The following is a 26,477-nucleotide window of genomic DNA, read 5'->3' on the forward strand; positions in this document are numbered from 1 at the left end:
CTGCCTCCTGCACACTCCCTGCTGGGGATGTGCCCGCAACCAAGGTACATGCCCTTGACTGGAATCGAACCTGGGACCTTTCAGTCCACAGGCCGACGCTCTATCCACTGAGCCAAACCGGTCAGGGCCATTATATACTTTCTTAGGCTTTGTGTGGACATGGTGGTCGGGAGGTAAACAGTTGTAGGCGTTCCCTACTCATTCGGCATTCAGCGTACATTTCATGAGTGCTTTCTGTGTAAATGGTGGAGGACACCATCCGTGTCAGTCTCAGCATGGCATATATGGTCCTTGTCCCCGAGAAGCCATTGAAGTCCAGCAGGAAGGAAGTGACATATAGCTGCTGTAGTCACTTCCCACATTCCTTGTGCAAAGGCCGGAGCGCTCCCCAGTCGGCATGGAGGGACCCAGTTAGTCACATGCTGGTTTCATCCCTGCCTCCAAAAGGAGGACCACCTCCAGGGTGGTGGTGGTGTTTGCTTTTTTTATTTTTGGTAAATAATCACATATATTTTGTGGTATCTGTTTTTCAAATCTCCAGACACTGTGGTTGTGTGGTCACATGCCCATTATTTATTGAAATAGGATTGTAGTGTGAATGATGGAGCTTTCTGGGGAGGGGGAAGGAGAATGGTGTGTACAGACTCTGTGTCACCCTCGCCTGGCAGCCTTTGCCCGCCTGCTTGTGAGGTGTGACCATCAGAGCTGTCCCCATGGCCTTCCCGTTTGGACAGCATTCGGAAGGCAGTGAGAGGGATGCCCTCTTGGCGTCCCTGCCTTTTAATGAATGACTGTGTACAAAGTCCCAAGATAGTTGGGGAGGGAACGCACTGGGAGGAGTGTCTATTCTGGGTGGTTAGAGGGGAGGTGCCAGCCCAGATTCCATCCTGGCAAGGCAGCGCAGGGAAGCCTGCTCCCAGGGCGTCCCTACTCTCCCACCCATTGCTTTGGCATCCTCAGCAGCCCTTGGCCCTCACACACCCAGCATTCTTCTTCAACTTGAAATTCAGGCTCCGTGCAGTAAGCCACAGCCAGGCTGTGGCTCCTCCAGGAGGTGGGCTGTGACTCATTCATGACTCACGTGGCCAGCTTCGGTTTCCTCCCCGTCAGTTCAGCAAATGAATGAAAGAATCAAAAGCCCAAAATGCAGAGTAAAGCGAAAGAAAAGGAGGATAGTGATTTGTGCACTATCTGCTGTTTCTCTAGATTGTGCTATTTGTTTTTTCAATCTGGAAGAAAAGTTTGTCAGTATTTTAGATCTCTTGTATCCTATATAATAAAGATGTAATATGCAAATGGTCATTACGCCGTGAAGTGTAACGACCGACTGCGTAACAACCGGATCACAGATCAGCAGGAGGGTGGGGCAGCGAGCTACAAGCGGGTGGTGGAGAGCTACAGGAGGAGGCAGGGCAGCAAGCTATGAGGGGGGGTGGGACAGCGGGTGGAGAGCTACTGGAGGGCGGCAGCGAGCTACTGGCGAGCTACTGGCGCACGGATTCGTGAGCAGGGCTACTAGTATAATATAAAATTGGAATTGGATTTACCTTTCTGGTTTTAATCTAATCTTACTGTGTAATGCAAATCCTGTGCACAACTAACTCAGACATTAAGTACAGAATTTTCAGTGGCGAAATGCAGTTTCCTTAAATTTAGGTCGAAGAGGTTTTTGAGTACGATTCAGAGTGTTTAAAGTTGCATTAAGGCATCAATTGATGATTCAAATTATTTTCATATTTACTTCCCAAGTATATTTTTTATTATGGCTATACTTTTAGGATATCTTATCTAGCAATTCACATTTAAAATTTTTCAGGAACTTTAATTATGTCCTTCATTAATCCCTCCCCCCCCCCGCCATAACTCATAGAATTATGGTACAGTTTCCAAGGGCACATACATGTGCCCTCAACTTGCACACATGAAAGAAACAAGTTTCTTTCATCAGTCAACCTCTTTCAGATGTAGCAACACAGAGTTCAGGTGTTGCACCTGTTCGGTGTCTCTGCTTCCTTTCTTTTCTCACGTGGGCTTCCTGCTTCTTGGTTCTCCACTCTGAGTAGAGTGACATGTTTTTTTTTTTTTCTGGAAACATTTATGTTTTTTGGTATTTCTTTCAAAAAATATTTTGTTGATTTCAGAGAGGATGGGAAAGGGAAAGAGAGAAACATCAACGATGAAAGAGAATCATTGATTGGCTGCCTCCTGCACGCCCCCTACTGGGGATTGATCCTGCGAGAATTCTACCGTGACCTCCTGGTTCACAGGAGTGACACTCAACCACTGAGCCACACCAGTCGGGCTTTTTGATATTTCTTGAGTGAAACATTTCAGGGTCCTCAGGAACACATCCAAGCTGGTTTAACTCCACAGAGTCCTGCCCACCCTTATGGGCTCCATCCCTCGCCTCCCTTCCCTACACTTGTCCCTTCCTCGACCACGACATCAGTGGGCCGTGTTTCCTTTCTTCTCCTTGTCATTGTAAACGTTATTCCTCTAACCTCCTGCCCTTTTACACCTCCCCTCTGGGCTTGTTGGTTATCTTCCCGGTGTTTATTATATGGAGGTAAAGAATGGCAAACTATTCCACTCTGTTCGGAGGGTTTTGGTCCAGATTCACATTTTCCATGATAATTTCTTAGCAGCTAAAGAACTTAGGATTCTGAGCTAAGTAGAGGTGTATCTATTTTTTGTCCTGGAGATGACATCTGAGAAAGCCTGGAGTTGTGCAATACTTACATCTAGCCATTTCAGAAGATGACTTCAGAGAGTTTGCTCTTACAAGTTTTAAAGGATATTCATATTTTTAACATGAAGTACGCCATAGAGTTCTTACCGTTCCAAGGTAAGCATATAAGGCCCTTTGAAAATTTCCCTGAGTAAATCCAAGTTTTTCTTGGATTGGAATGAAGACATAGAGCCTTCTGAGTATGGTCGTAATGATAATGTCAAAAACCATTTTGTACTCTCTGTCCAAACAAGGCTGCCCTGAGACCTGTGGTAGCGCTCTCAGATTTTAATCGGATCGCTCTGGCGAGCCAAGCTCCACTAAGGCCCAAGAAGGAAATGGAACACGTGCCCTCTTACTTAGGACTGTGGGAACATTGCTTTGTCTACAGACAGTGTGCTTTATCTTTTCCACATTTTTTCAAGCAACAAGACTCAGATTTTATGTCTCAATTAAAATTTAAAGCATTTGCAAATACAATGGCAGGAAATGGGTAGAGGAGCCTTCACTTTTTCCTCCCTCTAATCTCTGAACTCGGAAGTGAGCTAACGCATGTGAATCGATTCTGAGGACATTTGTACCCAGAATTTGACATGAACATATTTTAAGGAGAAGCGGGTCCAGGATACCCAAAACTCCTCCCAGTTGAACCCTATTACAAATGCAGGATGTTTATTTTATTTAAACATTTTTTCCAATTACAGTTTACCTTTAATATTAGTTTGCACTAGTTTCAGGCACACAGCATCGTGATTAGACAATCATATTCTTTACAAAGTGGTCCACCCCTGAAATTTCAAGTACCCACCTGGCACCAGTATGCTTATTTTCAAAAGCCATCAAATGCAAACAGAAGAGAAAGGTCACTTACAATCTCGCCTGCTCCAGATCACCCTTGCTTCCTTTCTGGGTAAAACAGGAAAGCAGAGAGCACTGTCAGTATTTCAGCAGGAAGAGGGTTAAGTGGGGAATGACACAGGGAGTGGGTATTGGAAATACCTGATACATGACTGCTGGGAGACCAGGAAGAGCCGGAATCACAGGAAGCCACCACCTATGAGCTCAGCGACCTGCAGCCCCAAAGTGGATGATTGCCAAGCCTGTCACCCGCAGCTGCGCAAACAGCCTGACATTCGTCCCCACTTCTGTCTGCCACTGTCGGGGGAGAACACTGCTTCTCCTTTTAGCCCTCTCACTGCACAGGAGCGCCTGTCGTCCACACAGCCCACACCGAAATCCCGCTGGCACGGAATCTGGGAAATGCAGTTCCCAGGCTTCCAGCTCCTGGGAAAAGTTGAAAGAGAGGCATGACAGTGAGGACTCGGCCAGGAAGTTGTTATGGAGACAGGGGTGTCCCGGGGGGCTAGGCACGAGCCCTTTTCATTTTGGAGTTCAACCCCAAACCATGCATTTACACATGAACATCCACTAATGCTTCATTCACGTTCGGTATCATTTTCGAGAGATAAGGAGCTTGGTGTGGTGGCGAAGAGCAAAATTAAATGGGAGAGCGCTGTGAGATTAAAGATTATGCCTGTAATGTTATAGTCTTCGTACTGTGTTTAAAGCAACAGCAAAAATAAAACTGCCAGTGAAATCAGATTGCAGTCTCATATCTCAGCATCTTTCTTAAAGCGACGTGACCTCAGGCCAGAGGCTTTGGCTCCCTTATCTGTAAAGTGAGGGCGATGTTATCTTTCCCCACCGGGACTGTCAATTTAGGGAACCCGAGGTAAAGCATGTGGTACACCCTCACTGGGAACCCGGCACAAAGCACGTGGTACGCCCTCACTCAACAAATGCCGACTAAGTAGTTCTAGGCTTCTGATTCTGACGGATGCTGGCACTCGCTGCATTCCCTGGGGGGGCGGGGGGGGGGGCGTGTTCTGTGTTCTGCCTGGTGCTAGACCGGGGAAGTGGACCAGGGTTGCTCTCTTCCTGCCCCACAGAGATGGGGGGGATGGACTGAGACTCTTGGAGTGGCAGCTCTTGTGGGGGATTCTCCATTTGGTTGGGTGATAAGGACAGCTTTCTGTTTCATGAATTGCATTTGAAGTCTGAATTCACGAAAGTGTCTGAGGAGTGGTAATTAGAGAGCATGAAACCAGGGTTTTCTCACCGTGAATTTCCTGAGAACCACATTGATGTTGTTACCTCCCGACGTCAGCTGGAGGAAGCAGCCCTGAGCCCTGTGCTTGATGAGAGGGTGTGGAGACCCACACGGCCTGTTATTTGCTCATTTGAGTGCTGGGAAGAGACAAAAGTATTGTTTAAGCTGTGGAGGGGAAGAAAAAAAAATCACATAATATCCTTCAAGCAGGTTGAAGCATAATATCTATGGACAATGAGCAGTGTCTCTCTGTCACAGTAATGGAATAAGAAATTACTTTTTAACTGCAGAAGAACTGAGTTAGGCTTTACGTTAGGAAGTTGCTAAAGCTGATTGAGTTAGGAGGCACCTCCGATATTTCAGGTAGTTTTTTGTTTAAGTAGCATGAACCATAGAAGCAGCACCGGTACGTTTTGAATAGGTTGGTAGGCCTGCCCAGAGGTAGAAGGCAATGTTGATAGTTTCCTTTCGTTTTTTAGGACTTTCTTTCTTTTTTTTAGGTTTATTTAGACGGGGTGAGGCCTCTGGCTTGTCATGCAGCCTTTGCTAGATACTAGATTTTGTACAAATAAGAAACCCAAAAGGTGTTTCTTACGTATATAGTTAAGGGGATATATAGGATGGTTTTCATTGAAATAGCAATTTGAAATTTAATTATAATAATTCCTACAATAATAATCACTGAGACTCGCCTGAGGAATGTAATGACAAGTTCTTGTAAGCAGTTCCTGGGACTATAGACAATATGCCATGTATTTGGATCTTTCTGTCTATATGTCTGTCTGTCTTCTTCCCTTCCTTTCCCTTCTCTCCTTCCCCTCCCTTCCTCCCTCTGTCATTAAAAACAAACAAAAGAAATTCATTGAGAGTCCTGAGCCAGGTGCTAAGCATGGAGACATGGCCTCAGTCTGACAAGACTTCCCAGTTGTAGAGCTCACTTGGACATGTGACATGTGCCGCTGGCCATTTCCAGCAGCAAGAAAAGAGGCCTCAGGACGCAACCTGTGGTTGAGAAGCTCTCGCTCCGTCGCGGCTTGTGGCCACCTTAACAATCCTTTGCGTTTCCGGAAGTGGCTGTGATGGGCTGTGATAATATCCATTCTTAAAGGGTATTAGTACGTGGCTGCAGGGTCCCTTCCCGGCCTTTGGGCATCATCAGTGCATCTCCTAGGAACGGGCACTTCATCAGAGGTGCTAGGACTTCAGGAATCAGAATATGATGAGCAACTTTAAAAAAAATATTTTTTATTAATTTTTTTTTAAAGAGAGAGGAAAGGAGAGGGAGAGCGAGAGAGAAACATTGATGTGAGAGGGAAACATCGATCGGCGCCTCCCACACACCCGCTATCAGGGATTGAGCTGTAAACCTGGGCATGTGCCCGAACCGGCAACTTTTTGGTGCATGGGCTGACGCCCAGCCAATTGAGCCACGTGGGCTAGGACACGATGAGAAACTGATCTGGGAGTTTTCCTTTTATAACATAGCAACAATCCTTAGGCGACCTCAACACCCCAGTGGCACTTTCGTCTTCAGTAAGCTCTTGACTTGTATATGAAGCAGCTTCTACACACGAGTTTTTGTCCAGTGCTTACTTGGGTGGCCATGCTTGACTTTGAATATATTTGTTAGGTTTTGGATTATTACATGAATCTTTAACCTTTTCTTCCTCGAAGGCAAAAAAGCAAGCAAGCAAACAAACAAACAAAAAAGCAAAAAAAAAAAAAAAAAAAAAAAAAAAAGGCAATACTTTATTTTTTTAATTTTTTTAAAGAAGTGGCTTCATTTTATTAAGATTATAGATTTTCTATCTTAGAAAGCAGTATTAAAAACCAGCAGCAAAACTTTAGTATTTGAAATGAAATATGAATAAGTTATTTCTTAAAATCAATAACTTTGATTTAACTGAGAAACCAATGTGCTTTATAAATATGCCTTTGAAAGTAGTTTCCATATCATCGTGGTGAGTATATTGGCTTGCAATCTGAATGCAAAGTATGCAGTTTCATTTATAAAAAAGAATTCTGGAATTTTACTTTGAAATGTCAGAGGCCGTTAGCAGCATCCTCAGTGAACAGTTATGGGCTTGCTGTATAAAGGCACTTAGGGAGGGACTGGGAGCATTGTTGTTTGAGAGCTATTTCAGTCTAGTTAGAGGTATACCCAAGGCTTTATCTAGAAAGAAAAAATACATATAAGCATACGGTAGCATATGCCAGTGGGTACCTGTATGCAACTTGGAGGCTAGAGAATTGGACGAGGGCCCTGATTTGGGGTAGGAACGCTTCATTGAGAAAATGGTGTATGACGTGAGGGCGGACCTGAGACAGGTGGCGAGGAGGAGGGTTCTAGGTAAGGCTGGCATGTCAGGTTGTGCCATACACAGGGCACTGCATTCCAGGGGTCTCATTCCATCCCCAAATCGATGTAATTTATTCTTCCTGAATGTGAAGCAAACATGATGCAATCCTCTTTAGACAAGTGGTATAGAATGGATGATGAGCAAAGTCTACGTAAGGGTGGCAAGTGTGTGGTAACAGTTCTGGGCCCATCTGTTACCCTGATAATGTCAAATGGTCGTGAACATGCAATCACAGGTAGCCTTTTTATTGCTCACATGAGCAACTTAGCTCGGAAACTAGGTCACACCTTTGGAGACCACACTCTGTTCAGTCTGCTGGCCTTGGCCTTGGAGGTTGGAATCACGGACAATCTCTGCTTACGGCACATTTAGCGCCTGTGAATTCCTCCCCATTTCACCACTGGGCCCCAACAACAACAAAACAAGTCACCCAACAGTTAATTTTAAAATTACAGTTGATGCACAGTATTAGGTTATTTCAGGCACACAACCCCGTGATTAAACATTTACATAACTTATGGAGTGATCACCCCGATAAATCTAGTACCCACCTGCTAGCATTCAGAGTTACTACAATATTATTGGCCATATTCCCTGTGCTGGACTTTACATCCTGGGGGCTATTCTGTAACTACCAAACTGTATTTCTTAATCCCTTCATCTTTTTCACCCATTTATCCCCCCAACCACCTTCCCTTCTGGCAACCATCAAAATGTTCTCTGTACCTATGAATCTAAAAACCCTAGCATTTTTGTTTTTAAGTTGTTAGTTCTAGACAACTTCATGGTTGTTTGGGGAAAAAAAAAAATACAGCCCTAACCAGTTTGGCTCAGTGGCTAGAGCATTGGCCTGCGGACTGAAGGACCCCAGGTTTGATTCTGGTCAAGGGCACATGCCTGAGTTGTGGGCATATCCCCAGTAGGGGGTGTGCAGGAGGCAACCGATCAATGATTCTCTCATCATTGATGTTTCTATCTCTCCCTCCCTCTCCCTTCCTCTCTAAAATAATAATAATAATAAAAAAGTATATATACATATATATGTTTTTAAAGAATACAGATAAATTGAAAGGAAAAAGGTTTTACTTTTAATTTCCTTCTTAAATACCCATAGCTACTTACCTGTTGGGCATGGCACAACTTCCCTCATCACTCACACACCGGCACCCCACTTCTGGTTCTGCATTGATGGACTGCTGGACTGTCTTCTAATCACAGCAGCTGTTGTGCACCAGCTTCACAGAGACAGGTCGTGGAAGGATCACTGTGCGATCTACTGTTGGAACTTCGCACTGATCTGAACCAGCGGTTTGTGTCCCGTCTGATGGGTGTGGAGTATTTCTGTGATTTTCTTGAAAATCTGAAACATCTTACAGTGTCCCTGCGTGTTTGCTCTGCTGTTCCAGGGCACGTTGGTGTGTAATTTGGGAACCACACCGTAATCTTACATCTCGTAGATCATGGGAGAGAGACTGGAGTGACTTGCCTCCTGGTCTGGGTAGTGACACAGGTCAGTTGTCAGATGCCACGGCTGGGTGCCTTGTCACAGCACCCGTGTTTATAACTGCATTTCCCCTACTGGTCTGACTTATATTTACAGCCGTCATCTTTACTGAGTCCAGCATTCTGCATTTTATAGCCAGTTGTTCGGTTTTGTGTGCAAGTGGGTGACACAGTTATTTCCGAGTCCCTGGTGTGAAGCTGATGCTTTCCATAAACCGTGTTTACCTGAAGCATACAGGGCCAGGGATACTCAGACAGCATGACGGAGCGAGTCAAGAACATGTGGACTTGCCAAAACCGGTTTGGCTCAGTGGATAGAGCGTCAGCCTGCGGACTGAAAGGTCCCAGGTTCGATTCCGGTCAAGGGCATGTAACTTGGTTGCGGGCACATCCCCAGTGGGAGGTGTGCAAGAGGCAACTGATCGATGTTTCTCTCTCATCGATGTTTCTGACTATCTATCCCTCTTCCTTCCTCTCTGTAAAAAATCAATAAAAATATATTAAAAAAAAAAAAAAAAGAACATGTGGACTATTTTCCTGGGAGCTGAGTCACACAACAACATAAATAGTGTGTGGAAGTGACAAGTCGGTCAGTCCCCAGAGGCCAGCAGGTCCCTGCCGTGATGTCGGAACCTGTGTTCCCTGAGGACGTTGGAGAGCAGCGAGGCCGACCTTATGCACATCAACTCTTTCTGTTGCAAGTGGTAGATGCCGAAGCCAAGGGCGGAGGGGCTGGTTCATCTGATAGAATCGGCCCATGTCGTTGGCCCATGTAATCTGGGAGCAGCCGGTGCTCAGACTCGGGTTTCTACATACCATTTGCAGGAAAATGGAGACAGACCTGCTTGGAGAAATGGCTGATTCCAGAACCAGAGCAGAGGAACTGGGAGGTGGGCCTGGAACAGCTTGGTTGCAGGAAACAGAGTCATGTCCAAAGGACACTGGAGGTAGTTTGAAGGCACCCCCAGTGGTCAAATTTGGGATGTTCTTTTCTGAACATCGAAAAGAATGACAGCAATTGATTATTACACAAGGAGAAAAAAAGTGTATGGAGGAGTAGAAGGGCAGAGAAGGAATGATAGAAGTAGAAAAAGCACTATTTTGTAGTCCCAAGTGGAATAATGGAGGCAAGAATTATCAACGAATGCTGTACATCCAGATGAAAAATAATTAGGAAATAGGACAGCCACATGGTTCCAGATTCTCACCCCAGGTGTTTTTGTTTTGTTTCGTTTTTTCTTTTTACTGATCTAAAGGGGGACATGCACCTTTACAACAGAGAGATGTGGTAGTATCCATCCAAACCAAGCGATCAGGTTTAGCATCAGTAATAACGGGGTAGTAGAGCATTCCGTGTGCTCGGATGAGATGAAAGAGGAAGGTCACAGTGTGAGAGTATTTCTGCCCAAAGTGTTTAACTTGTGGCCAGGGGTGGGCAAACTTTTTGACTCAAGGGCCACCATGGGTTCTTAAACTGGACCGGAGGGCCGGAACAAAAGCATGGATGGAGTGTGTGTGTGAACTAATATAAATTCAAAGTGAAGGAGCGGAGGGGAGAGCAAGAGAACCGGATAGAACAGCTGGATCCGGCCCGCGGGCCGTAGTTTGCCCACGGCTGGAGCTTTTGGTTCACAGGAAATACAAAGGATGGACGAACAGAATTTAATGATAAGACTGAAAAAGGACGTCGATTCCGGGGTGATCAAATTTGAGGAATGCCTGGAAAAGCGAGAGTGTACCAGTGACCTTTTACAAACCCAGCAAATATTTGTGGGATGCAATAGCATTGAACTAGTTAAGGGGCGAGTCAGGTGAAGACTGGTTCCAGACAGAAGGGAAGGCCTGTTTTAAAGTCCTCGCTCGTATCCTGCAATAATGGCTGCATTTCACATGTACTGTATATATTTTGCTTTCAGCGGTAAGACCTGCTTTCTGAATTAAGGGCCAGAGCACTGGGTGGAAGTCAGAGTAGCCTTTCCCACACGGGGGACGTCTGACTTGGGCGAGGACTCTTCGGGAGGGGCCGGGGCAATTACGTTTTGCTCCTGGGTGAGCGATGAGTCGGGCACTTAATTATGTCAAAAGAGCAGTTGCAGAAGCCGCAGGAGAGTCATTATTGTCCGTCTTGGCCGAATGCAAGGCTTTTAATCTGTAAGAAGTGCTTCTGTGCGGAAGGGCTCCGTGCAGAGCCACGCCGTGTGCTGAAGGTCCCCCCTGGACCTTCCAGAGTGAAAGCAGTCCCTGCGTCTGCCATGGCTGCTGCCTTCTGGGCTTCAAAGTCTGGTGCTTCCCCCGTGGCCCTAACCCCCCGCAGTCCCGCAGCACCCGACAGGGAGCCCTGCTGAAGGGGACGCATCTGGCCTGAGTTGAGCCCATGGGAAGATCTGGATGTTTCAAGCGGAGAGGAAGTAAAACGTGCCTCTTGAGAATTCAAGAACAAACCAAGATGAGACACAAAACGACCGAATGAAACATCGTCGGCGCTTAAAGAAAAGAAGCCGCGGATGCAGTCATTGGCTCAGGGGCCTCTCTTACCTTCTGGAGGTGGATAATTTTATGTCACGTGCCCCACGGCAGGTGGTATTTCCAAGCCAGATGCATTCACTCTGAGGGGGGTGCCCTTGGCTGAGGTGGGTCAGGTGTTTTCGACAACGCAGTGCAGGGAGTTCTTTTTTTTTTTTTTTTTTTTAAATATATTTTATTGATATTTTTACAGAGAGGAAGGGAGAGGGATAGAGAGCTAGAAACATCGATGAGAGAGAATCATCAATCAGCTGCCTCCTGCACACCTCCCACTGGGTATGTGCCCGCAACCAAGGTACATGCCCTTGACCAGAATCGAACCCGGGACCCTTCAGTCCACAGGCCGACGCTCTATCCACTGAGCCAAACCGGTTTCGGCACAGTGCAGGGAGTTCTGTTGGTGTTTGCAGCTGTCCGTGGCACCTGCCCACCCTCGGAGCCCAGGGGTGTTGAGCCGAGGGGGCTCTTGGCCAGGGTCAGCTTTTCCACGTGACAATTCAAGGACTCATTGGGGTGACTATCCCTCTCTCTTGCATGACTAACTTTCCCCTCTCTACCAAGTGATCCCCATCAAAATAGGGACATGTGGGAGCAGCTCCATTGTTTTTGAAAAGTCTTTCTCATCCTCTCTCTCTCTCTCTGACTACCTCGTCAATCCTCTGTTTCCTTTTGCAGCAAAATTCGAGAGTCTGTGTTTTATCTTCACCTCTTCTCTTCCCATTGTCTCCTGGACCTGCTGCCCCCGCCGCTCCTCCCCATCCCCACGTGGCACCTGCTTTTGTCTCGGTGGACCCGGGGCCTTCACACTGCCCGGCTCCGTGCACAGCGCTGGGCCGAAATCTTATTTGACCATCAGCGGCTGCTGAGCCAGTTCATCACCTCTTCCTAGAAACACGCTCTTTAGCCAAAACCGGTTTGGCTCAGTGGATAGAGCGTCGACCTGCGGACTGAAGGGTCCCGGGTTCGATTCCGGTCAAGGGCACGTACCTTGGTTCAGGCACATCCCCAGTAGGAGGTGTGCAGGAGGCAGCTGATTGATGTTTCTCTCTCATCGATGTTTCTAACTCTCTATCCCTCTCCCTTCCTCTCTGTAAAATATCAATAAAATATATTAAAAAAAATAAGATATATATACCTTGCTCATGGTGGCTTAAAAAAAAAAAAAAAAAAAACACGCTCTTTCCTTGGCTTCAGGGCAGACCTGGTCCCCAGGCTGTTCTCCTCTCTCCCTGGCCGCTCAGCTCACCTTGGCGGGTCCCTCCTCGTCTCCTGGCCTCCTAAGCTTACCTGGCCGCAGGCGCTCTCCTCTCCGCCTTCTCCCAGGCTATGTCAGACAACATCATGGCGAAAACCACGGTCGTGTACACTCTGTGTGTGGAGTGCACACCTGTACCCCGTACTCCAGACTCGTCTATCCAGTTGCCTGCTGCCCACGTCCTATGGGATGCCGAACGGGCATCTCAACTCGAACGCAGCCAAATGTAACCCTGCCTCCCCCGGTCCTCTCTTACCCGGGTCATTGCAATAGCCTCCTATCTATCAGGTTTGCCCGTCTCCCTCCTGGCTTAGCCTCTTCCACTCTACATGCAAAACAGCCTGAAAGACCCTTTAAAAATACCAGAGCGCATCCCTCCTCTGCTCCAAGGCCTCCCGTCTCAGTCGGAGTACAAACCTGTCCAACAGGGTCCTTCATCCTCCATCCCATTTCCCTGCTCACCTTCCCCCTCTCTGCGGGTCACGCAGCTGCCCGGCCATGTCGCCCCTTCCTCAGACATCCTCAGTCACTGCTGCCGCGGGGCGCAGGCCCGGGGTGGAGGCTGCGCTAGGCTCTGTCCTGGATTCCTCGTGCCTGCGCCTCACCACCTTCAGGTCCCTGCTTACCTGTCCCCTCTCTCTGACACCTTCCTTCTCTAACCATCCCATTGAAGCTCCCCCACCACCCTGATCAGCCCTCCCAAATCCTCCTCCTGGCTTTATTTCTGTTATTTTTATTTTTAAAAAATATATTTTCATTGATTTCAGAGAGGAAGGGAGAGGGGGCGAGAGAGAAAAACATCAGTGATGAGAATCATCAATCAGCTGCCTCCTGCACACCCCCTACTGGGGATCAAGCCACAATCCGGGCGTGTGCCCTTGACCGGGAATTGAACCCTGACCTCCTGGTTCATAGGTTGACACTCAACCACTGAGCTACGTGGGCTGGGCCTGGCTTTATTTTTTCTATTGCACTTATCACCACGTGAAAAGAAAAATACTAAATTTTTATTGCTGAGTTTATTCTGGTCTGTCTTCGTAGAACAGTGGTCGGCAAACTGCGGCTCGCGAGCCACATGCAGCTCTTTGGCCCCTTGCGTGTGGCTCTCCCACAAAACACCACGGCCTGGGCGAGTCTGTTTTGAAGAAGTGGCGTTAGAAGAAGTTTAAGTTTAAAAAACTTGGCTCTCAAAAGAAATTTCAGTCGTTGTCCTGTGGATATTTGGCTCTGTTGACTAAGGAGTTTGCCGACCACTGCCGTAGACCATGAGTTTCACGAGGACAGGTATCTCGTCTGCCTTGGTCACAGCACGTCCCTTGTGCCCAGGAGGGGTGGCTGCTTGGTGCATCCTGCTGCAGGGGCCGTTGAGCAGCGGCCTCAGAGACTGAGGGCTTCCTCCCGGTCGCCTTTTAGGCAGCCGGGTGTGACCGAGGACAGGCAGCGTGGGCATTCACGACATACTAATAGCTATTTCCGTCCCTCAGTTTCTCTGTTTGAAGAACATACGGACCTTCCTCACGGCCTGTTGCGAGACGTTTGGAATGAGGAAGAGCGAGCTCTTCGAGGCCTTTGACCTGTTTGATGTCCGGGACTTTGGAAAGGTAATGCTGCATTTTACTTTTTCATCTATTTTCTTTTTTAATTGGAGAACCTTTAATCAAATACTTGTTTCTTGTTGAAATAGGACATGTGACTTAAGTGGCCTACGTATCTCAATTATATAGTTGAATTTCACATTGGTGGCTTAACCAATATATATAGATCAGTAGGAATGGTCTCAATGACATTGGAATTGTTGCCTATTTCAAGCAGTATAAGAGGAACCTTTTGTGCAGAGGTAAATAACTGTTTCTCATCCTTTATAGTTGGGTGGGCCCTCATTCTGAGGACCAGTATTGTTTCCCCCAAGTCTTCTCTATACCCCAAAGACTCCACGTTTTTGGAAGTTGGGAATGTTCTCTTGCCCCTCTCTATTTTGACTTAGGTAGGTGACTTGGGGAGGAGGACACGAATGACTGAAATGTTTGAGATTGTTAAATAACTCCTTTACTAATAGCTATTTCCAAGGACATTTGTCACATGGGAAGGTTTTAATGTTACGGTTCTCGTGTGTGCCCCAAACACTTGTTTGTACCAGGTGACTGGAATCGCCCTTTCAAAAGTGATGGTCATTTATTTTGTAGTCTTTGGGCATAAAGTTAAACTTCTTACGTGTAAGAAGCCATAAAAGAGGTAATGACATGAGTCTCCATGTCCCCATCCCCATCCCCCGCCTCCAGTCCTCCTGTGAGCTCTAACCCTCCTTCCCCCCCCCCCCCCCCGCAAAGCCCCACATGCATCCCAGCAGGACGTGGGGCAACCTGTGCTTGTGTCCCACTCCCTGAGTGTCTCCCTGGGACTATGCCTGGCCTCCGGTCACAGGAAAACTCCCCCAACCCAAGGCTCCTCGGCTTGGCTTGTGGTGGGTGCAGGTGGCCTCGGGGACCTCCCTGGGCCTGGCTAGAAAGATCCTCATTGGCTAGTGCATGCCCATGGATCAGCCACTAAGACATTTCCTGTCTATTTTTACTACCCAGGATGAAGCGTTTGACATGTACATCTCTCTTCTTACAATTATCTGTTTGAACTCCCACTCTTGTTAGAAGTTTGATGTTTCTTCCTCCAAGTATTTTCCATCCTGAATTATTCAAGAGTCTCCAGGGTGTTTGTGGTCCACGGGGCCCTAATTAGCCTCACTTCCAAGCACCACGCGGCACTCCACGTTCAGCCGTGGTCTGCCAGCCGAGGCCCTTGAAGATGGGTCCTGCGTGGTTCCTTGGACGGCTCTGACGCCCCCCAGCCTTCTGTCCCCACAGCACTTTATTTAGCCTCCATGGTGACCCGGCCGGGCCACATGCCCCCAGCTCTGTGGTGAGTTCTCTTCAGGGGCTCCTGGGTTGCTTTCCTGCCAGCACACTTGGGTCCAAGTCTCATTATTTAAGCCGATCCCCTGCTGGGGATCGAGCCTGCAACCCAGACATGTGCCCTTGACTGGAATCGAACCTAGGACCCTTCAATCCACAAGGCCGATGCTATATGCAGAGTCAAACCGGCTAGGGCGGAGGTCTCCTCATTCGACCTCTATGGAGGTATCGACTCCCACTCTCCGAGCAGCATTGGGGACCTCTGGTCTCCTTCCTCCCAGAAGGCCCGGACTTTCCTGCTCATCAGCCAACTGCCAGCCTGCAGCCGGCCCAGCCCACCAGGGTCCCTAGGAGACCACCTCTGTCTGCCCACAAAGGCCGCCTTCACGCTCTCCCCCTCTGACAGGAGGGGGCTTGCCTGTATTTACATAACTAAGAGCTCTCCAGTGATTCCTTCCGGACAAAGAAAGCTTGGTCCAGGGCCTCCTTTGTGTCTGTTTAGGCGGAGAAGGGGGCAACAGCCTCTGGCCTTCCCGAACGTGGGTGTCTGGTCGGCTAACAGTGGGTGTCTGGTCGGCTAACACCATTGCGGCATCATTAACAGGCTCCTCCTTTGTTTTTGCACAGAGCGACCTTTTGAGGAACCTCTCCATCTCTTTCACTGTCTTTGCTGTGATATTTCACCCGGGGAGTTAATACCAGGCAGATTTTCCCATTCGCACTGCGTCGTACGGAACCCTAGTTCCCGAGCCATGCACGGGTCATTCTTCACACTCTAGTGATCATTCAAGTTCACGTTGGGTCTGCTTTCTAGTGGTTTTTGAGCCAGTTCACAAAACCCTTCACTGTTTTCGAACCTTAATACAGTTGAAAACTTCTAGAAGGGCATTGCCCAAGGAACCCCATTGTCTTGAGAAATATGAATAGGTAGCCTGGGAAAAAACATCCTTGTTCACATGAGTTGGGTAACCCTGCAGGCTATGTCGTCCCTCTGTGGGAGGGATATGGCACACTAAAGGCACTGATAAGTCCTGCTTAGGAGACTGAAGCAATGTGGTTGCAAACTCTGCAGCCCTTTCCCAGAGCAGCGGCAAGAGGGGCCCAGAGTGAGCGCTCATGAGGGTTGGATATGACCTGTGAAAGGCAATGAGAGAAAACGAGGAAGTAACGGAGCAGCTGCAACTTAGCGCGTTCCCCCCCTTTTAAATGAATAGAAGGAAAATCTAATGGCATTTACACTCACTCTCTGTAGATATATTTTGCATCCCAGTCAGTATTTTATGTTTCATTTTTTCAAAGGTTTTTACTATATTTGTCCATTCTTAATTTTCCCTGTATTTCATTTTTGGTGTTTTTGGCACTTGCCGATTATCATGTGGAGACTTGGTCTCTCTGGAACACTTAAAACCTTTTTTGGGGTGTGTGTGTGTGTGTGTGTGTGTGTGTGTGTTTTATTTCTTTTAAAAATGGAAATATTTATTGTTTTGTACTAGGAAACTTTCTAGGAATAGGTTTCTGTATTTTCGAGGTTACAGCAAATATATGCTGCTTAGTACACGTGTTCTTCTTCCATCTCAGCTGTGTTCAGAGACCCTCAGCCCTGTCCCAGTCCTTTTAGTGTCGTTTTTCCAGGGCACATACATACAGAGTTCACGGAGTCTAACATTCAAGGGTGAATGTGATGGTTGGGAAGTCCCCAGGGGCCTTGGTTAACTCCATTAGGTGGCATTACAGGTGATGCAAACCCTCGGCCTTCAGTCCTTCTACTGTTGTGCGTGTGTGTTTCCTGTCCACGGGCTTCTGTGGAAAAGGAGGGTGTATTTTCCGTGTTTGTTCTCCCTGTTATCTTTTGAATGGCACATGCACATCTGTAGGGCCCCGGGAGCCCTGGCACTCGCCCAGTGGGCCGAATGGAGCGGGGGCGGCACTGGATGCTGCGCTCCTCTGTGCAGGGGCAGCAGGAAGCCAGCCTCAGGAGCGTTCTGAGCACCAAGCAGCTGCAGGAAACAATTCTTGGCAGCAGCTGCAGCTGTGGGTCAGCCATGCACGCTTCCTCCGGAGAGATGCCAGCTTCTGAGTCACTTGTTTTCTACCTGCGGCACCCGTGTCTTTGGAGGATTGCAGTGGAGACATGTGGGTTGATTCTGGACCTTCCTCTGGTTAGACGGCCTTTGGGGCATGCAAGGTCCCGCTGAATCAGTGTGTCTTGAGGACTAAAGGTGTCAGGACCAGCTGGTGGATGGGGCCGTCAAAGTCATTAGGTTAGAAGGAATGGGTGGCATTTACATCTTCCAGGTGTTCTCCTGGGAACTGTGTGCGCCCAGCTTCACACTAAATGTGCTGGGTGACCCCGGCATCTGCTTTCCCTTGCTGGTCTCCTCCCGTGTTTCTGTGCAGAGGAGCTGAGGGGGGATGCTTGCTGCTTCTGAGCGAGCAGGTGCCTTATAGATCGTTTCCGCTCTGTAGCTGCCTCTCATAACGCGTCTAGAATGATCACCCTAGAGTGGTTGTATATGGATGGGAGGGTAGAGTCCACCACTGTTACTGGTCAAGTCTAGGTTAGGTTTTTTGTGTGTTAATCCTCACCAGAGGATATTTTCCCATTAATTTTTTAAGAGAGAGTGGAAGGGAGGGGGAGAGACAGAAACATCAATGTGAGGGAGACACATCGGTTGGTTGCCTCCCACATGTGCCCTGATCAGGCCCGGGGATTGAGCCTGCAACCGAGGTATGTGCCCTTGACTGGAATTGAACCCAGGACACTTCAGTCCACAGGCTGACGCTTCATCCACTGAGCAACTGGCCAGGGCAATCTAGTCAAGTTTTGAAGACGATTGATAGCACTGGGTGTGGGTTGGTAAAGTTACAAGAATGCACTGATGGTCACATCCAGGTCGGAATGAACTCTGCGGCTGCCCCTGATGTCTATGAAGCTTAACATCGCTTGAGCGAAATCACGGCTGACGGTTTTCTAGTAGCCTTTAGGGTTTTGGGAGGAAGCAGCAGAAAAACATGAACTTATTAACTCTCAGGTGATAAAGTACAATTTCTTAGAGAACTACGGCAATAAAGTACAATTTCATGGCATTGTAGATAGTGAAACTACTACAAACTGTAACAAAAGGGGGATGGTATTCATGAGCATTGCTTTTTCAAAAATTTTGTTTTCACTTGAAATTGGGTCAGTAGACTGCCCCAAGATTTCCATAAGTAAGTAGACATTTTGGTAGATAATAAGCAATCAAGCACACACATCATCTTCTCTACACCGTCTGGCCTCACAGTTGGACTCCCTTCTATAGTACTTGAAAGATTCTGAGTGATGGCACAGAATTTTCCTCTGTAGCAACAGTTCCAATTAGTGGATGGTGAATTATTTAGAAAATCATCATTAATAATCTATTTTTCTACCAGTGGACCCTGGAGCAGCATAGAATTAATTCTTAACTCTTCTATGGGACAATCCCTCAAACATGAAGATCGTTATCATGCTCTGCTAAGTCTCTTCTTCTTCAATCTTTCCATTTTGTTTATAACCTGCCCAAATCTGAGAATAACTTGAAATGTCTTATCAAGACAGCACATATAACACGAGCAGTTAAAGATTACAACATTTCAAGCTGAGGAAGAGATTAGAAGCTAAATGGAGGAAGGGGCGCTGGCATCATACCCACTCGTCTGAGGATGAAATTTATCGCCCAGTTGTCCTGAAGAGTCAAGGAAGAAACATAATTCAGAAAGCGGCTTTTGAACTAGCCGTAAAGCCTTTGTGTCCAGTAGGATTTGTACAGAACAAAATCAAAAGTCTCAGAATGAAAAAAATTACAGAAATAAACCTACAGAAATAGAAAGTCTACTATTAAAAATAGTTGTGAACATTAGACACTTGCTTTATCTGCCATTGTTATATGCACATACTTTGCTAAGAGGATTGAAACAGGTAACGTTGTATATAAGGTTTCCAGCATAATGCCTGACACATGAGAAGGTGCTAGAAAAATGGGAGGTGATAAGGTACATATTTAAACATCATTGGACAGAGGCAGTGACTTCATATAAACCCTGGTTCCCCTTTCTTTACACGAAACCTCTCTTTTCACTGCTGTTTGCATTGCACAGTGTGCATCCCTTTGCGGGCGGGGTATGAACTGAATTCCTCTGAGGAAGCAAACAAGAGCGAGATGAAAGTGTAGATAAAACAAAAGGCACGGAACATTTACTACGGATGGCTCCGTAATAATCAGTAGCCTCGCTATCACTTGTGACCCATTAGGATTATATCACATGCAGGCTGAACCACATGAAATGGCTAATATTTGACACACAGTTTTATGCGGTTTAGCCTAATATTTTGGCTCTAGATGGCTGATGAAGAAGATAAATAATTGTTTTAAAACGAGAAGAGCTGTCAGTGTGGATGATGGAATTGATATTTTCTGCATGCTTTTTGTGTGTGTGTGTGTGTGTGTGTGTGTGTGTGTGTGTGGTAAAACTGGAACCAAATGAGCATATGTTGTAGGGAGTGTTTTCCTTCAACATAAAGGGGAACTTGGAAACAGCAGCGGCACTACTTCTGTTTCTGGAATAGGAAAAGTTCTTGGAATTAGGGGACCCGGCTTTGCGTCAGAGAGAGCCCTCCAGCTCTGTCTTTAGGGTTGGTGACCTGTTCTTTGTTAAATCATCTCTTGGCTGGTCAACCAAAATGGAGTGTTGACTATTTATTTGAAAATCCAAACGGTCACAAATCTGGCTCACTTTTAGCAGGCTCTGTGTTAATTAACACAAGGTCTGTACTCATCTACCCAATTCTTTTTTAAAAAAATATATCTTTATTGATTTCAGAGAGGAAGGGAGAGGGAGAGAGAGATAGGAACATCTATGATGAGAGAGAATCATTGATCGGCTGCCTCCTGCACGCCCTCTACTGGGGATTGAGCCCGCAATCTGGGCATGTGCCCTTGACCCGAATCAAACCTGGGGCCCTTCAGTCCACTGACGCTCTATCCACTGAGCCAAACCAGGTAGGGCACCTCTACCCGATTCTTTGTGAAATTGCAATTCTGTGTTGACAAATGAATACACATTAGTACTTTCTGCTTAATATTGTTATGTCTGCCTTCCAAATTTTAATTTCCTTAAGAATAGTGAGTTTTGGTGTCAAAGATAGACAGATTTAACTTTATTTTCTAGACTTTTCTTTTGTCTGGTGAGTTTTGGTGTCAAAGATAGATTTAACTTTATTTTCTAGACTTTTCTTTTGTGTGGAAAGGAAAAGTATTCTAAGCTAGGGATTGGGCTTCAGAGCTTTGGAAAACATTGTGTGCTGCTTCCATGTCCACCGATGGTAGCACCCAAGGGGGTGGGTACCAGGCACTCCTTTTAATAGCGCTTTTGGGGATTTTGCACTTGCAGTGGCTCCACCCATCTAGCCAGTCCATTGTTTCCCAGGCAGCACCTCTCTGTGTCACCCCACCTTCACTGCCCATGCACCCATCCCCCCTTTGTTTGCTCCCTTCCCCCGTGGTCTGCTGGGAATGGGCCGGTGGCTCCCTGTGGAGTGTCCCTGGTGAAGCTGCCCAGATGACCACGCTTATTCTGTCTGGCCTCCCCTTGCCCTCTTCCTATTATAATACCAATAAACTAGCTAATTAGGATGGTAACAAGGTGAGCCAATGGAAGCAATTTCTCTGTGGTTCTCAGACTGTTATATAGCACAAGCACTGTATTGATACGGCCATGCGTTTTGTTGGTGGGTAAATTCCCGTTTGTTGAAATACCTTTAAAATGATACCTTTAAAAACACAGCTTATTTATCATCTGCTTCGTCCGGCTACATCCTGACTGGCAGGAGTTCTTTTCCAGGGCCTGCTCCCTTCGGGGGCAGCATCCTGTGGGGTCCCTTCCGTTTCCCGCTCACTTCCTGTGTATTTAAAGGGCCCTTACCGAGCACAAGTATAGCATGTGGGGTGACTTTTTTTTTCTCTCTCACAAATAAAGATGGAAATAGTCTCCTCCTGGGCCCAAGTCTCAAATGAACACAATGCTTTCCATTTAATTGGCAAGCACAATTAAAATGAAAGGTAACATGCAATTTATTACTGAAACGTACGTAAGATTTGCTTTTGTTCTTTTTCTTAGTGTTTTCCTAGATAAGATGGGCTCGGGATTATAATTGAATTAAAACGGAATAGATATGGGGGACACAGTTTCAGGGAACATCCTTTCAAGGCCAGGTGAGGCCGGCACAGAAAGTGCATGCAGGCGAAGAGTGAGCCCTCCTCTGCCTCCCTCTGCCTCCTGTCCCTGCCCTGACTTTGGGGGTGCGTGGCCGTTCCGTTTCCGGGGCAGCTGCTTCACTCCACCCCAGCTGCACCTTGCGCTTTTGCTGCCTTTGCTGCGGTCACCATCTGGAATCCTGGGGACCTCTTCTCCTCCGAGTTCCGGAGGGCGATGCCAAGGGCGCGTTTGCCTTGACGAGTGCTTCATTTCCTACTGCCCGGCTGTCCGAAAGGAAGGGCGTGTGACAGACTTTGTTAGATGTTTGGACATAGCAGGGCGAGTTCACGGTTAGGAAGAAAACCCCCAACAATGGTTGATCATTCTGATAGTTTTCTAAGTTTAAAGGAAGAAAACTTCGATAAAACTTAAAACTGAAAGGTTAACGTCGGTGGTGCGCGGGGAAGGCTAAAGAGCCATTTCAGCTGGTGGATACAGACAAACTGAATTTATTTAAGGAAAAGGGGAGGGGGCCATTGAAAGGGGAGGGCTCCCAGCACTGAGCCAAAGGGTGCTGGGTCCGTGATGGCAGCAGAAATACGCTTAGGAGAGTGCAACAAGGAAGGGCTCAGACGCAACGGAGAGCCCAGGTGAGCTGGTCAGAGAAAAGGGGGCCTTGGAGACAGGTTCGGGGGTGAGCCCGGGACGAGCTGCCACTGCCCATTGCTCCCCTGGGTGCAAGCCTCGTGGGGTCCCTTGGAGGTTAGGAGATACATGCCTGTGGGGGGAGGGGGGAAGGGAATGGCATTGGGCCCTTCGTCCTGAGAGTATCCCTTCCTGCAGGTGGAAATCTTAGGGGCGTGTCTCAACAGAAGCTTCATGAGCTTTGCGGGTGAGTTCTTTCGGGGCATGCTCCCCTGATGGGTCAGTGCTGGGGCAGGGGTCGTTAGTGTAGCGCAATTTACTTTCCTTAATTTTTTTTTAGTTTAAAAATGAACATTTAAACAATATTCATGGTTTAAATATGAACATGGAAGCATAAAGCACCTCAGAAAACATAAATCAGTTGGGAGGTCGAGAGGGGTGAGCCTCCTCGGGCGAGGTGTTAAGACCAATTGTGTTCCATCCTACGGTTGGCCAGTGGGAAGAGCTCACAAATGAGAAGAGACGTTCTTAAGTTACTAAAGCTTTGCCTCTTAAATTCTCTCCCATAAAAACGCAGTTAACGTGAGAGCCGTGAGTTTGAAAATGCTGCCGGGAAGACCCGGGAGGGGGTCTGTGGGGTGCCTCTCAGATCGCCCGCAGGCTTCCTGTGAGGGTTGGGGCTCATTCCCGACCAGAGCAGCGGGCTCGGGTCACCTGCGAAGGTGACTTCCGCGGCGTCAGGACTCACTGCCCTGCGGATGCTGCGGCGGACGCTCATCTGTTGAGTGTAGAAGCTGGAGGAGACCTGAGACAGCTTCAAGTCTAACCTTTTACTTTTCCGGAGGAGCAAACGGAGGTCCACAGACCACTGACTTCTTCCTGGCCATTCTCTTGTGCTCTTTCTGAACTGCTTCTGCTCTTAGCACCTTCTGGCATCAACTACGTGCTATCGCCCCACCCCCAACAAATTCTCCAACTCAGGTGACAGTCCCGAGTGTTGGAAGCTCAGGGTACCCACCCTTCTGTCCGTCGTGGCTACAAAGTCGAGCGTTTGCACAACCCGCTCCTCAGGGTCGATGGTTTGCTGGAAGGCTCCCAGGACTCAGGGAGGCACTTGAGGTGCTGTGACTGGGTGTTAAGGGGTGTCCTGAAGGACATGGGTGAACAGCAGATGAAGAGGTGCACCTGCGAGGTCTGGCAGGGCCCGGAGGGCAGACCCTCTGTCCCTTGGAGGGGGGGGGGGTGCCACGCTCTGATGTGTGGAAGCCCCTACCATTTGGGGGTTTTCTTTAGAAGGCTGTGTCCCGTAGGCATGACTGATAATTAACTCAGTCCCTCTCCTCTGCCCCCTGGTGGTTGGGGTGGGGCTGAAAGTTCCTAATCAAGGTTGGGCCTTTCTGGCAACCAGCTCCCACCTGAAGCTATTGAGGGGCCCAGCAAGAGTTGCCTATTAGCCCCCCAAATCCTCCTATGGCTTGAGAAACTCCCAGGGATTAAGGAGCTCAGTGTCAGGATGGGGGTCAAAGGCCAACTGTCAAAACAGAAGATGTTCCTGTCATGCCTTTCACTCAGAACACACCAGGGTTTTAGGAGCTCCGCGTCGGGAGCTGGAAGGAAGACCAAATATATGTTGTTAATTGTGTCACAGCGTCGCCCTCCGGGACTAGAGTCAGCCTCCACGGTGGCCCCATCCTCGCCAGCCTTCGCTCTGTTGTCAGGCTTCCTGCTTCGGCCCTGGGCGCCTGCCCCTGCCCCTGCCCCTGCCCCTGCCCCCAGCGCCTCTGGTTGGTTCAATGAGTCCCGTGACCCAGTTCAGTGAGCCCTTCGGGGCTGAGCAGGTGTTCCAGGCAAGGCTCAGGGGCAGGCTGCGTCAGCCACCGGCCAGGCCTCTTCCAGGAGCTTTGCCAACTGGTGGGAGATTTCAGGACCCAAATTCGGCAGAGCTGCCCACTGAATGGCGGATACAATTTTGGTTGTTGCTGCGGCTACTTAAACATACTTCTAAAACCACTTTAAATCTATTCCACGTGTGCTGGCGCCTACAATACTAGCATGATGTTGGGAGCCGAGTTACCCTGAATCTAGCGATTTAATGTGTAAGCTGTGTATCATTCTCATGTGGTAAAACCTGCCCCTGAGTGTTCAGGGAAGAACATATCTGAGTGTGCGTATTGAATAGCGTGACCAAGAGGGCTGAAAACACGAGTTTCTAGTTGGAATGAAGCCGGAGATGAGCTATGAAGGTTAGCTGTGAATGGAAGAAGGAAAGGGAAGACCATTCTGGAAGGAAAATACTGGGAATAAACTTTGGGATAAATACAGGGGAGATAATTTTTAATTATTAGCATGTATTTGCATATGAATTCTGCTTATCTTTGTTGATGTTGCATTTCAATATTTTATAGCCATCCTTTTTATCATAGGTAGTAACACAGTCAGCTCCCACCTGAAGCTATTGAGGGGCCCAGCAAGAGTTGCCTATTAGCCCCCAAAATCCTCCTATGGCTTGAGTCACTCAATTCCAGTAACCTCAAATTGGCAATATCAAGTCATTATTATTATATTGGGATCAATTTCATATACACTGAGTGGCCAGATTATTATGATCTCTGAATGCATAATAATCTGACCACTCAGTGTGTGTATGTGTGTGTATTAGAAGCCCGGTGCATGAATTGGTGCATGGGTGGGGTCCTGCCAGCCTGGTCAGGGGGAGGGGACACGGGCGGTTGGCCGGCCTGCCTGCTGGTTGAACTCCTGGTCAAGGGGACAGTTTGCGTATTAGCCTTTTATTATATAGGATGTACACTGAGTGGCCAGATTATTATGTGTTCAGAGATCATAATAATCTGGCCACTCAGTGTATAAACTTAAAAGCATTATTTTCCACTTACTGTTCATAAGAATAATTTTGAAAGCTATACTGGAAAGAAGTCCTAATACTCTTTAAAAAACCCACCTAAATTCTTTCTACCACTTACTAAGGTCTTTAGGAGCATTTGTGGTCAGGCCCTGCATCTGACTTGTACTTCCTTTGGGTAAAGATTATAAATGGAAGTTCCTGGCATTAGTTTTGAAATAAACTGGCTTTGAATTAATACAGACATGCCCTTGTGTACAGCGCAAGCCTTCCTTACTTGGGCTTGTTTTCTAAGAGCACCTAACTGAGTGTTTATTTAATTTGATCTTATTCACAAAACAGTGACCCATCTTGGGCTGGAGAAACTTTCAGGCTCCTGCGGTTGTCCGACTTCTCCAACCCTGTGTATAAAGCCCACTGACTGTTAAAAGCTAAAAGGAACGGGAGCCCCAGAGCCATCTTATTAGATGAAAGAACATTTAATACTCAACGTAACCCACTGAAAAATAATGAGCTGAGAGGTTTGAACATCAGGATAAAATCTAGAAAGTTCCCTGAATTCTTAAATTCTAGGTGTTTTTTACCATCTCGCTTATGGGAGAAAGCACCTCTTTTAACTTTTTCTAAATAGTCTTTGCCTTTGTCATGTTGGTACTCGTATACCTCCCCTCTTGATATTTGGATACAGCTTTTCTTCCCTTTTCTTTCTCTCTCTCTTTAGTTATCTATTCAATGATTCTCATCATTGATGTTTCTATCTCTCTCTCCCTCTCCCTTCCTCTCCGAAATAAATAAAAATACATGTTAAAAAGTGACCTGGCAAAATAAAATTAGAAGCCGACAGAAGCCTGCTTCTAACGTGCCGGTGTTTCCTTTGGACGTGAGGGCTGGCTGGTTCCTCCTGGTCGTACCTTCCTGTCATCTAGTGATGTCCTTGAGTGACATTCGTCCTGAAGCCCCATCCGTGGCCCAAGAGGAAGTGTTCCTGAATGGAGGCCATGATCTTCCGTGAGGGAGTGACAGGTGGTTTTGCTATATTCACATGGAGTGCGTCCATCTAAGTTTTGCTTAAATCTTAGTTCTTTCAATGAAATAAAACGTGTGCATGGTGTGTGAATAGCAGACCTCCAACCGGAGAGGCTGCGAGCTCATTCGAAAGGGCCATGGGGAAGGACCCTCATTCTGAGTGAGAGACACAGACCCCAGAACCCAGTGGCCACGGTTGCCCAGGGAGAGCTAGCCCTGCAGGGAGCAGACTTCCTGGATGGACCTCAGATCGCACAGGCGGTGAAGTTCTTAACGCTTAGCTCACCTAGATCCTTGTTCACAATACAAGGCTGTGCACATACCAGTGCCAGAGATTATATTAAATTG

The 26,477-nt window shown here is 47.4% G+C and overlaps 1 protein-coding gene across 3 annotated transcripts in view; it reads left to right on the forward strand.

Moving 5' to 3' along the window:
* The window catches only part of VAV3 (vav guanine nucleotide exchange factor 3), a 178,032-nt gene that overhangs the window by 13,354 nt on the left and 138,201 nt on the right, over positions 1 to 26,477 (forward strand). For all 3 annotated transcript variants that reach the window (XM_080648159.1, XM_080648160.1, XM_080648161.1), the window contains exon 2: positions 13,964 to 14,080. In XM_080648159.1, the coding sequence (XP_080504285.1) occupies positions 13,964 to 14,080 (117 nt within the window). The remainder of the gene's footprint in view (positions 1 to 13,963; positions 14,081 to 26,477) is intronic.

This window comes from Plecotus auritus (assembly GCF_963455305.1).
Source record: "Plecotus auritus genome assembly, chromosome: 12".
NCBI lineage: Eukaryota > Metazoa > Chordata > Mammalia > Chiroptera > Vespertilionidae > Plecotus > Plecotus auritus.